This window comes from Castanea sativa, chromosome 9 (genome assembly GCF_040712315.1).
Source record: "Castanea sativa cultivar Marrone di Chiusa Pesio chromosome 9, ASM4071231v1".
Taxonomy (NCBI): Eukaryota; Viridiplantae; Streptophyta; class Magnoliopsida; order Fagales; family Fagaceae; genus Castanea; species Castanea sativa.
This window is the reverse complement of record NC_134021.1, coordinates 22,294,786-22,308,543: the sequence shown is the minus strand read 5'-3', so window position 1 is coordinate 22,308,543 and position 13,758 is coordinate 22,294,786. Positions and strand designations below refer to the sequence as shown.

The 13,758-nt window shown below is 35.1% G+C and overlaps 1 protein-coding gene across 3 annotated transcripts in view; it reads right to left on the bottom strand.

Moving 5' to 3' along the window:
• The window catches only part of LOC142610143 (ubiquitin carboxyl-terminal hydrolase 8-like), a 37,421-nt gene that overhangs the window by 10,219 nt on the left and 13,444 nt on the right, over positions 1–13,758 (bottom strand). For 2 of the 3 annotated variants that reach the window (XM_075781869.1, XM_075781868.1), the window contains 3 exons: positions 6,852–6,990; positions 4,763–4,822; positions 4,560–4,655 (listed from right to left, as the gene is read on the bottom strand). In XM_075781869.1, coding sequence (XP_075637984.1) covers positions 4,560–4,655; positions 4,763–4,822; positions 6,852–6,990 — 295 coding nt within the window. Of the gene's footprint in view, positions 1–4,559; positions 4,656–4,762; positions 4,823–4,939; positions 4,997–6,851; positions 6,991–13,758 lie in introns of those variants that run through there. The other variant, XM_075781871.1, reaches the window with a different exon arrangement.

The following is a 13,758-nucleotide window of genomic DNA, read 5'->3' as shown; positions in this document are numbered from 1 at the left end:
TATTTTGATGTTATAAAAGATATAGGCTTTTTTTTAGGTTATGGAAAGAAGTTTTATCAGGTAAGGGTATAAATGCAGAATTATTTTATTAATTGGGCCTTTCTAGAATATAAGTTTATGGAGGGGTGGTAAGTAATTTTTGAAAAGATGTAAGGGTGAGTCATCAACTTATTACCCTTAGCAAGACACGTGCCCCACCACTTCTTCCTAATCTTTTCTTTGCTGCACTAGAATGTTAATCTCTTTTTCTTCTTTCTTTGTTCCTCTTTTCTTGTTCATGCACCGGCCATCCTTCATCACACCAACAGCCCCTTCTCTCTTTCGCTTTTTCTCTCTTTTACCGAATCTGTATCTCTCTCTAAAGAAGAAATCACACACTTAACACTAAAGTTTCAGCTTCAAAGTTTGTGGCTAAGTAAATAAAACTATTTCTTGTTTTGAATATTTTAATGGTGTAATTGTTTGCTTTAGTTTCCATTCTATATTCTCTAATTTGAATTTTAGAAGCTGAAATCTGTGGTTTTGTGTTAGCAATTTGAAAGATTGAAGATATTAACGTTAATTTATTATACCTGGAAAACTGTAAGTTAAGATAATGGATTAGGGATTGTAAAGGTTGTTCTGTATGTGGGTTTATTATGTAATGATGCAGTTTCACTATGAAAATTATTTAATAGTTGATTAAGTTTTCTTGTTGGCTTATAATTATAACCTGAACAACATGTTGCTATACGAATTTTCTGTTCTGTTGCTTGGTATGGCAGAAGCTTCATAATGTGTTGCTGTGGGGAACCTTTGTCAGATGGGAATTAAGATTTTTTTGAGTTTGAGAGTTAGTGGGTGATTCATATTTAAGTTTATATACTTAGGAATATTTGTTAGCAATAAGTTTTGGTCCTTCATTTAGGTGACGAGAACGTGGACACTTGAGCTCCTATTATCCAAATCTCTTGCGCCTTCTGCTTCCTAGTAAGGGATATGTGACATGTGCATTGATAAGTATAAGGTTTGTTTAGAAAATTTATTATGCATTGAAACCTTTTAATTAGAGATATTACATATATGCATGATTTAAGTAAAGAAATATGTTCTTGAGTTTTTGAATCTTATATATATTATAATTTTTAGCATATTGATGCTATTACTTATACCACAAACATAATATTTCAGAATAAAGTGGATATGCTACTATTATGAAGTATTTATGTAAAAGCATAATTATTAGAAAAAATATATATAGTTTTCAGGTTATTCCATTATTATGATTTGAACTCAGCCAGTAAGGGTTAGAGTACTGTCATTTCTATGGAAATATTGATTGGCCATTAAAAATGGTGAGAACTCTATTGTACCCGCACTTGTTGGAAAATACCAACTTGTAGAGGATGCCAACCGACCCCATGGTTGATGATCTGAGCACACTGAAAGGGGTGTGATATTTCTGTTATGATCCTGGGATTTCCTAACATTGTGGTGAATGTGTTGGAAGCCTCCCAAAGTTGTGACAGACTTACAATTGGCCTAACTAATACATTATTAATGAGCTGCTATTTTGAATTTATAAGAAAAGTATGATGATAAGAAAGGTATGTTGAATGTATTATAAGTTTGATAGAAAGTTTATGATAAGATGTTTTATAGTCTACTTAATTATAAGATTTTTGAATTATGTATAAGTTCCTTATTATGTCCTTTTATTATTATATGAAAGGAAAAATGATGTATCTTCACATGAAAGTTCGTAAGTTATTATTAAGAACAGTATGAAGACTATTTATCAAAGCTGGCATATCCATAAAATATTTTATTTACATGCATTATTATGAAATGCTCATGGAACTTAAAACCTTACTGGGCTTCGTAGCTCTCCCTATTATATTTCAAAGCACAAGTTCTTTCCTAGAAGCTGCGAGAGTATTAGGGGTGGCAAGAGATCTATGGTTCTTGTTTGTTTAGACTGTATAGTTCTTTTGTTGTATAGGAGATATAGATTTTTGTTGTATAGAGGGAATCAAGATGTAATTGATCCTCATGAACAAAGATATCGTTAAGTTTTTTTTGAACCCTAGTGTATGTCTTTGGGGTTAGTTTTGTAAATAAGAGTTTTTGCTAAACGTTTAGTTATGTAATATTTACTCGAAAACTTTTAGTTTCAGCCAAGTGGTCAAATCACAAGTTTGAATTTGGGAAGCACGGACGCGGCAACAGAGGAGCCACACCCGAGTCCAAAACCGCCAATTCAAGCCGTACCAGCGCCGATATTGGCAGAAATTCAAGTTATAAAAAATAAAAAAAAAGGTGCGAAATGAACCATTTCAACTCAAACTTTAAACGTCAAAACCCTAATCTCTCTTAGTCATTTGTTTCTCATTTTTTTTGCTCAGCCCTTCTCCGTCTACCTCTCGGCTCTGTGCTGTCTGGTACTCTCTGTCAAACATTTGGGCATAGAATAATATATGATGCAGCAAGCTGCTTTGATGCCAAAGTGGATAATGTGTTAAAGAATGAAGAATGGTATTGGCCCTTGCTAAGTAAGAAGATCTTGTAACAATTCAGAGTCAACTGTGCTTGGCTCATATTGGACTGTTGTGCTTGGTTCAGAGCCAACATCATGTTTTAGTTATTATCTACTATTGCTCTAAAATTTAGTATATGTTTATATAATGTAAAAAAAGTATGCTTAGCAATATATAGAAAATATAAATAAAAATATTTTTAATAATTTTTTAATCGCCGCACCTGCACCCTCCTTGTTCAAAAATTGCCGAGTCTCACACCTGCACCCGAATCTGGAAACGAACCCATGCTTCATAGGTTTGAATGTAATTAAGTTTTAAGTTTTTAAGTTTTTATAAATTTTGTATATTATAGCTTTTATGCAAGGAATGAAAACAGATGACGAGAGGTGAAATTTTGATAATCACCTTCAGCTTTAGTTGATTCGTGTTAGTATTGAGTTTAACTTGATATTAACATGTCAGTAATGCTCTAAAATCTGGAGTACAAGTTTGGGTCATGACAGATCAGATATTCATCTTCTAAAGGATTGGTCTATAGCGATATTCTTCCCCTGATATCAGTGTTCCACACATTAATAAACATAAAGCAAGTAGAATTTCTCCACAAAAACCAAATATATATATATATATAGTACAAAACTTAGGTACAGTACCTTAAGTGTTGTTTCTTAAGTTTCCCTCTTAAGATTTAGCTATGTAGCTACTTAACTAAAAAATACACTTTCATCCCATGAGAAAAAATCCACATGACAAAATCTTAAGAAGGAAATCTAAGGAAAAGCACCTAAACACTGTGCCTAAGTCTTGCCCATATATATATATATATATATATATATATATATATATATATATATATAATATATATATATATACACACACATATTTGGTTTGAAATAAAACCTAAAGATCTTGATTCAGAAATTAGTAGTCTTTTTTTTTTCCCCAAATACATATTTGGGAAGGAAAACAAACAAAGCAGGATGATTGATGGAGGTGTAAAATCCAAAACCCACTAAGGCACATTAAAATCCAAATTGGAAGGAAACCACCCCCTCCCAAAAAAAACGTCCAAGATTCAATTCAACGTTACATCAATTCTTGAAAATCTAGGATACAATATGGTAGGCAGTTACATCAATTCTTGAAAATCTAGGATACAATATGGTAGGCACACACACACATACTAATTTTTAATTGAAAATATTATTTACAAACAGTAAAAGGCATAAACAGGTACAAATAATAGAACTAATTTTAAACCTCTATAACAAAAGAACACAATTATCCATGTTTGACATTGATAGAGACTGGTACTATGCCCGTGAAAGTGACGTGTTAGCAAAAGATCATATGTAAACTAAAAAAAAACTTAAGTTACCTGGTGTAATAGCATCATGTAAAACCAAGCATTTATCAAAATTTAAAAAAAAAAAATTAATGCACGATTAAAATTATTTTAAAAAAATTTAGTAAGAGTTTCACACATACTAAATTATCTTTACTGATTTTAGCATACTAATAGTGAGCCACATGGCAAAAGCATATCATTCAACATATGATGCTTACATTGAATCACATAACTTAAGCACAAATGCCTAACACAACCCCTAGTGGTATTCGGGGGGTTATATATAAAGACTCTTACTTGTCCTAGTATTAGAATTCCTAGTAACTTGGATCCAAAGAAAATAAACCTAAGATACTTAGGATCTCCTACTAGAATATTATGGACTCAATTAAATTACCAAATGCCCTTAACTTCGCATAAATTGCATAAAGTATAAATTTGCCCCTGAATATAATATTGACCATAACTAATAAAATTGAAGCCCAAATAAAAAAAACTGTTTTAACCCTAAAAGACTCATACCTAGACCTTTAAAACCACCCGACTTTCACTTCGATTGGACTTCACATGGGACCCCATACAATAATTCTTGAAAAGGTGAATTAGCCAAGTAATAGCAAGTTAATCTTCCACGGCTGCACCAGAACATGAAATTTTAACAAGATGGCAGTAATCAAATAAGTTAACCTTACCTCTTTCTGTGCTTGTCCAGAAGATTCGTTAAGCAAATTTATTTTGTTTTCCAAGAAAACTTGTGTTGTCTGCCCTGAGAAGTCCCAAATATTTAACTGTGCAATCAAATGATACAGCCAGTAAATATCATAAAGCTAAATCACCATCACACCCCAACCCCCCTCCCACCAACACATTCACAAAATAAAAAGAGAGAACTCACAGGAGCAGACTTGGAACTGAAAATTTTGCAAGCTCTCTTGTAAAATTCAAGTACATTGTCCTGAAAAATGCAGTCTAATGTCAAAAACAAGAGGAAATTTATTTATAATACTCCGATGGTATTAAAAAGTTAAGACATACAATGAAAGATAAATCAATGAATTATTGGGTAAACTTACAACTGCAATTAGGCAAAAAATCAATGTATAGTTCCGGTGCAACTAAAATCTACGCACTAGATCAGAAATTGCAAGGTTTAGTGTCTTAATGGAGATGAATATAGAATAAAATAAAAAAAACAAAGTGATCACAAAATAAATAAGTAGAAGTGTCAAATTTTTTTAATTGATAAAGGATTATTTTTATGGACAAAAAGATAGAGGATTTTTTTATTGATAAAGAATATTAAAAGAGGAAAAGAGGCCAATGCAAACCTAAACGGGAGAATGGGTTATTAAATAAAATTTGAAAATTTTCAAGCAAGAAGTTCAACCTTCTAAATCATCCATAATAATTATATTAACAAACATGCATCAAACCGCATCATTCCCATTGTTTTACTGTTAATCCAAATATATATATATATATATATATATATATATATATATATATATTGCAAAGTTGCAATTATTAATATGTTAACTGGCCATCCACACAAATTTGACTACCTTTCACCTAATTACCTCTATTCAATAGCTTTGAAATAAGCTACTACTAATCCAGCCAGGATTTATGTTGTATTGTATTCATCCTTGCTTGATTGACCCTTGCATTCACTCTTTGTAGATTGATGATGAGGCCCAAAATTATAGGAACAATTTTTAATGAATAAGAATTCATTAGAAGCAGGAGCACAACCCATGAACATGAAAAATATTTTTCATTAATAAGTTACACATGACCTGGTGGGTGTTAAAGAGAGAGTTCTACTTGAACTAAAGCTAACTGACCTGTATGTAAATATTAAAGAAAGAACAAAAATAAAATAAATACAAGGCCAAGTACCCATTTGGATTGCGTTTCTGGTGCTGCGTTTGTTCGTTGGCCTTTTTTTTTTCTTTTTCTTTTTTTGAGAAGTCAGTTTTCACATGATTATGCACTGTTCAGTGGGTCCCATGCACTGTTTACAAGACCCACAAGTACTTTATTCAAGAAAGAAAGAAAAAAAAACTTTAAAAATGAGGCTCACGGCACTATTCACACATTTAAAAATTATTTTGCTACAATGTTTTCTGTTTTCAGTTTTCAGCAAAATAAGCGATATCCAAACGGACCCCAAAATACATTTTTGGCCCTTAAAGTTTACGTTGAGTGCTTTTAGTCCCTAATGTTTCAAGAAAGTGATGTTAGTCTCATAAGAAACAAGCATTATTGGTCTCTCTATCTAGTTTTGTTAATTTTCTAGAGTATGTTGCTAACAGAGCAAAGATGTGGTCAATCTGTCTTACTTCGAATATGATTACACGGGAATCTTCAAGTACACAATTTCTAAATTCAACTACTAGTATAATTAGAATAAAGAAGTAACATCAGCCTACAAAGACTATGTATCAATGCAGAGAGAATAACACAGCAGATCCTCCTGCAACTTTGATACTTTACTATAATGTGTGATTGGCTTCTTTCCTATTGCTTAGGATTGGCTACATTTCTATTTTCTTCTACCTCTCATACATTTCATTTAAAAAGTATCTAATCTGCTGCCTGCAACAGGCTAAACCTCTACCCATTTCACTCAAAAGTTTAAAAAGATCCCATGATTCAATAATTTCAATTCCAAAACACTCTTCTACTAGAGCTTCCTATGTTAGACTACAAAGCTAGACGCCATATCATGGGGGGTGGAAGAAACCGTGGAATCATGAAGAAATTAAATCACACTGCTTTTAAAAGCAGACCTAGTTTGTATGCCAATGAACATTATATTTATAACAACAGCTAGTATAATGAGCTCTGAAAAGCAAGGTTAATCCAGCTTTGGGAAAGGATCCTACCATTCACCAACCAAAATCCAAAAGGCAGGTACAAGACTACTATAACAGGTGGAAGGCAGTGGAAACAAGAATAGAAGAATATTTTGCAAAACTGACCTTTTGGCTGATTTTCACCACCAATGAATTTGTTTCCCACAAAACAAAAAGGCTAATTTGTATAGGAAAGATATCCTGCAAAGAATCTCCATCACCATAGAGACTGCCATGATATACTGCTGCGTTAAGATCATTATGCCTACAGAAAAAGTAGAATGAATCAATGTCAAAATATCATACAAATTTCAATGATAAATTAAGATAACGTTGTTGAGAAATTTTCCCAAAGAAATAATGATGCAGCCATGGAAGATGGATTTGCTTGTATTTTGCAAATTCCCCTCTATTCAAGAATTATTTTATTGGGTCCACGTGTGAAGTGCAATTGAAGTAAAAGTTTTTTAATGGTCTAAGTATGAGTCTTTTAGGGTTAAAACAGTTTTTCATCTGGATTTTCATTTTATTAGCTATGGTCAATTTTATAATCAGGGACAAATCTGTAGTTTCAGCAATTCCTGTGAATTAAGGGTATTTGGCAATTTGGTTGAGTCTAGAATCTTCTAGGAGATCCTAAGTACCTTAGATTTATTTTCTTGGTCCAAGTCTAGTATTTATTAGGTTTGGTATACTAGTCTACTGTATAACCTCAGCTAGTATACTTCCTGTGTACTTGTCGATTGTTTTTGAATAAATATTATTGCTTATCAAAAATATATTGTGCTTGATATATTCAAAGGAGATGGAGAGTTGATTAATAAAATTGTTGAATATTTTGAGCATAGAGGCACATTGACCTTTGTGGGTTCTTTCTTCCTCCTTTTCTCTTCTTACTCTCTTCTCTACCTTTTTCTTTTCATTCTCTACATTACCGTTCATGAGTACTGTTCATACAGCCCCTAAAACACCATAAATTATCTTCTTTCATACAATCCCATAATCCTTCTTAAACAATTCTAAACCTAGATCTACAAGTTCTCATAACCCTAAGCCCACCACAAAACACACGTAAACAAGTTCTTCAATTTGTCCTGTGTCATATCATTGCTATATTATGCAAATTTTGAAATAAAATAAAATAAAAATAAAGAAAGAAAGAATAAGAAGAAGAAGAAGAATAATAATAATAATAATAATTCTACTGAAGATGAAAGAAAGAAAAAATAGGTATAAATTTATAATATAAATCTCTCCTCTCCAATCTCATAGGCAATCACGAATACCTAAGAAACCAGTATAATTTAAACAGAACGTTAGCAACAGCATGATACATGTACAATAAACACTGCAAACAGCCTTCTTGTTATAAACATGAAGTTTTATTAAAAATGAGAATTTTTTTTTTTTTTTGATAAGTAAGACGTTTATTGATATCAAAAAATAAGAACTACTTTGTGTTCACATGATGAACATAGTTTTGGAACTCAAAAATGGAATTACAAAATGTATAACACAAAGATTGCAATTGCTCAAGGGATCTCTTGGCATCTTCAAACATGACTATCATGTTCCTTCCACACTAACCACGTCAAACACACAGACACAAGATTCCAAATAAACCAAATCACCGATAAATTGTACTCCAAAAAGCATGAGCAACATCACAATGGATCAATCAGTGATTCACCATGAAGCACGGGTGCATTTCGATTTTTGAAAATGTAGAGTGCAGGTCCAGCGATTAAAAAATTATTAAAAATACTTTTATTTATATATTTTATATTTAGCAATATATAAAAAATTAACCTTTAATTTTAATTTTATTATTTAATAAAAAATAAAGAAAAGCTATGGTTTAAAAATTAGAGATTTTTTTTTACCCATTAAAAAAAAAAATCAAAGATTAGATTAAAAAACTTGTGGCCCGTGAATTGAGGATATTGGATAATAAATATGGTAAAAAGGAAAATTAATATAGATTGTTGCATTGACCGTGACTTATCAAAAAAAAAGGGGCAAATGTGGGCTCAGTGCACACATGGGGCAGAAAGAGCCAGAAACTACCCATCAAAAGAAAGAGACAGAGTGAAAGAAAGACAAAGAGAGCTGCCAATCAAAAAAAGAAGAAGAAGAAGAAAGAAAGAGAGAGCTGCCCATCAAAAGAAGCAAAGAAGAAGAAGAAGATTCAAGCAGAGAGAGTTGTTCTGGTCAGTTTCAGCTGCTGAGCGATACTGTTTGATTCGGCCGATACGACCCGATTCTGGCCGAATCAGCCCGCTTTGGTGCGAATCAGAGCCGAGTTGGTGCAAATAAAAAAAAAAAAAAACAAAAAAAAAAAACTCGAACGCAGCACCAACGCGCAGGCAGCGGCATCAGTGGCCGCACCCCGCGTCGTTGCTTCCTAGGTGATTCACCACTCCCCCAAAACGGCAACACATACAACACCAAACCACTAATATGACACCCCCCCCCCCTCTTCTTATGGTTATCGGTAGTAAAAATTGAATCCCATGTGGCTAGCTTCCCACAAAAAGAATGACATTCACTTAGGGACCTTTTTTTTTATAGGTAATAATACTATTATTGAAAAATACTGAACATCATGTTCACAATGGTAAACTATCTAAACAAGGAACAATTACAACCGACTCAAGAACTAAAAGGAAGGGAAAGTAAGAATTCAGAAATTGAATGAGCATTAGCGCCACGGATAAGCTGGTAATAAGACTGAACATCAAAAGTACCACTCCCGTTCAAGCACCAACTCATCCTATCACCTCCTTCCCCTAGGTACCCGAGAATAAATGAGATCAAGGAAGGAATACACTAACTCCAACTCCTAATCATCAAACTCTATGAAAACACAGATTCCACATCCCTTCCACCCCATCCGACTGATATTTCAGGACATCGAAGACTACCGCATCCTTATTCGCCAAGCAATCAAACAAAGTCAGGAATAGGTCCCTTAGAGGTGGGTACCCACTCCAATGATCAAACCAAAACCTTACACAATTGCCATCACCTACCTGAAATACCACTCGTTGGAAGAAGCCACCCCAACTGGCTTTGTTACTTTGCCACAGGCTACACTTGTGAGTTCCTCTACCGACTTTTGTATCCCACCCCCCCCCCTTTTTCTCCCAACACAAATTCTATCACCCAACACCACAAGTGTGAGACTTTTTGGCCAAAACGCCACAACCATATCACCAATAAAGCTTTGTTAAAGTTCCTTATTTTTCTAAAAATTAAAATCCAATCCACCCACCTCAACAAGTGTACAAACCCTATCCCATGCCACCAACAAAAACTTAAACTTGCCCTCCAAGGTGGATAAGAAATTTCTCTGAATCCTTTCCAGCCTATCCTCCACATGCATGGGGATGGTAAATAAAGGTAATATGTTGGAAGGCTCAAAAGAGCACTCCTCAGCAAAGAAAGTCTACCAAAGATTTTATAACATTGATTTTTCACAATGCCGCAATCCAAACCACCAAGCAATGCAACAATACATAAGACCCTTGTCCTCCATATATTTCTCCATGAAAACCATAGCTCCCAATTGTTGTCTCAAAGCTGCATAGTAGTTACCAACATCATATTTTTCAGTACACGATAGGCCCCACCCTAGTACCCTACATAAGACCCTTGTCCTCCATATATTTCTCCATGAAAACCAAAGCTCCCAATTTTGTCTCAAAGCTGCATAGTAGTTACCAACATCTAGTATGGATCTCTCAATATCCTCAAAACACCTACTATTTCTCTCCCTCCAAAGACACAACATTAAGCAATGGGGTACAATTAACCAAATAAAACCATTTCGATGACAACCAAACCTACCGTGCCAACACTCTAAGAGCCCTAAAATGGATTGCGGCATAACCCAGCTTACTCCAAATAAACCAAAAACCATAACCCACAGATCCATAACAACTAGACAATGAAGGAAGAGATGGTCAACTGATTCACCATTGCACTTGCACATGTAACATCAATCCAATATCCAAACCTTCCTTTTTCGTAAATTGTCAATTGTCAATTGTCAAGCATTTTCCTAAAGCAACAATCCAAACAAAAAAAGCTACTCGAGAAGGAATCTTTTGTTTCCAAATACTTTTCCAAGGAAAAAAGAAGTCAGTAGAGCCCACTAAAATTCAATAATAATCATTAACCTTAAACCCCTTTTATCTACTAGGCTTCCAACACATCTTATCCTCACTAAACCCCCTTATTGAAGAACCATATATGGTATCCAAGAAGCCTGACATAGCCTCTAATTCCCAAGCATGCACACCCCTAAAGAAATTGATAACCCAAACAAGGACGCCATTGGTGTACTTCATAAGTGCAGCCACACTAGACTCCTTATCCCTGCAAAATCTAAATAACTCAGGATAACTAACTGCAAGGGATGTCTCACCACACCAACGGTCTTGCCAAAACTTCACCCTAGACCCGTCACCAATATCATACAGAATATGGCGTGAAAAAGGTCATCCCCGACTGATATTTCTCCATAAACCAACACCATATGGACCCTTAACAGATCTGGTACACCAACCCCCTATACACATCCATATTTCACCTCTATCACTTGCCTCCAAAGGGCATCCTTCTCAATCCCAAATCTCCATAGCCACTTCCCAAGCAAAGCTTCATTAAAAAGTCTTACATTCCTTATCCCTAAGCCACCCGAAGAAATGGGGGAACAAACAGTAGCCCATTTAACTAGATAAACTTTAGGTTCATCACCAATGCCACCCCATAAAAAATTCCGCTGAAGTTTCTTAATCCGTTTAGCCACAGCAACAGGCATAGGAAAAAGAGATAGAAAATAAGTGGGTAAATTAGATAGAGTGCTTTTAATTAAAGTGACTCTACCTCCCTTGGATAAGTACAAACATTTCCACCCCGCTAATCGCCTTTCCATCTTCTCTAGAATTGGGTTCCATATGGTCTTATCCTTGAATTTAGCACCCAGAGGAAGACCCAAGTACTTCATTGGAAGAGTACCTTGCTTGCAGCCAAGTACAGTCAACAATAATTCAATGTTATGCATCGTTCCAACAGGGACCAATTCTAACCTGCCCAAACACCACCTCAAACCGAATAAGAATCATACGTAGAATCAAAATCTGAGCTAGATCAGCATCACAAAAAATTAGGGTGTCATCCACAAAGAGGAGATGAGACACCGCCATGGATCTTCCCTCTAAGTCACCCACCCTAAAGCTTGACATACGTCCCTCATGGACAGCTTTATTCAACATTCTTCCAAGGGCATCCATAACCAAAACAAATAATAAAGGAGACAATGGATCACCTTGTCTCAACCCTCTAGCACTCTCAAAAAATCCACAAGGAGAGCAATTAATCAGAATAGAGAAACGAACCGTAGATAGGCAAAAGAAAATCCACTGCCTCCACTTAGCAGAGAACCCACTCCGTTCTGGCAGCTTCAAGAGAAAACCCCATTTTACATGATCAAAAGCTTCCTCAACATCTAGTTTGCTAAGTAAACCCGGCAAACCAGCCTTCAATCTACTATCAAGGCATTCATTAGCAACAAGTACAAGGTCAAGGATTTGTCGATTCTTCACAAAAGCATTCTATGATGATGAAATTATATCTTCCATAACCGAGCGAAGACGGTTGGACAAGACTTTAGCAATAATTTTATAAACCCCCCCAATAAGACTAATGGGACGGAAATCCTTAACTTCACTTGCTGCATTTTTTTTAGGGATGAGAGTAATGAATGTTGCATTTAAACTTTTCTCAAACTGACCTTTAGCAAAAAAAATGATGAAATACAGCCATTAGACCAGGTTTGAGAACCCCCTAGCAAGCTTGGAAAAAAGCCATTGGGAAACCATCTGGTCCAGGAGCTTTATCACCATTAAAATTCTATATAACATCAAATATTTCTCCCTCCTCAAAAGGTCTCTCTAGCCAAAGCGCCTTGTCACCGGATATCATTGGAAAAACAAAAACATTTGGAAATGGTCAATCAACTTGCTACTCAGAATATAACTTCTTGAAAAATTGAGTAAAGCAATCTGCAATCTCACCCTGATATGAGGACAAGCTACCATTAACCATAAGGCTTTCAATACTGTTATTTCTTCTGTTAGAATTAGTCATTCTATGAGAGAATTTGGTATTGGCGTCTCCCTCCTTCAAGTGTAGCACCCTAGACATTTGCCTCCAACTAATCTCTTCTAAAAGAGTCAACTTTTCAATATGCGTACGGAGATTAACTTTTTCTAACTTTTCCTCAGCTGTTAATGGGTGAGTCTCCTCTTTAGTATCCAAATCATTCAACTTGCTCCAAAGCTGTTGTTTCTTATATGTGACATTGCCAAACTCCGTTTCATTCCACCTTTTTAGATCCAACTTCAAAGCTGCCAACTTCTTAGCTAAGATAAAACTAGGAGTTCCTTGGAACAAATAGGATGCCCACCAAGCCTTCACTTTGTCAACAAAATTTTCCGCCCTCAACCACATATTTTCCAAACAAAAAGAAATTCTACCTCTCCTTTGACTCCCGCCCTCCATCAAAATTGGGAAGTGGTCTGAAAGAACTCTAGACATCCTTTTTTGGGAAAACCGTGTGAAATGATCTGCCAAGAGTGGAGAGACAAGAAACCGATCAATTCTAGATGCAGAGGATGTGTTGGACCAAGTGTAAAGGTCCCCCCTCCAAAGGTATATCCATCAGCCCATGAAGAGAGATAAAGTCAGAAAATCTACACACGGCCTGAGTATAACTTGCAGCCCCTAGTCTCTTTGATGGGAAACGGATTATATTAAAGTCACCACCTAGACACCAAGGCAAATCCCACCAACTAATCAGCCAGGTTAGTTCCTCCCACATATTCCTACGCTTTTAGTTCATATTTGGTCCATAGACACCTGTAAAAGCCCACTCAAATTGGTTACCAACATTTTTGAATATGCATGAAACTGAAAAATGCCCTACCGCCTCCTTCACCTTCTCCACAACACTTCTATCCCACATCAA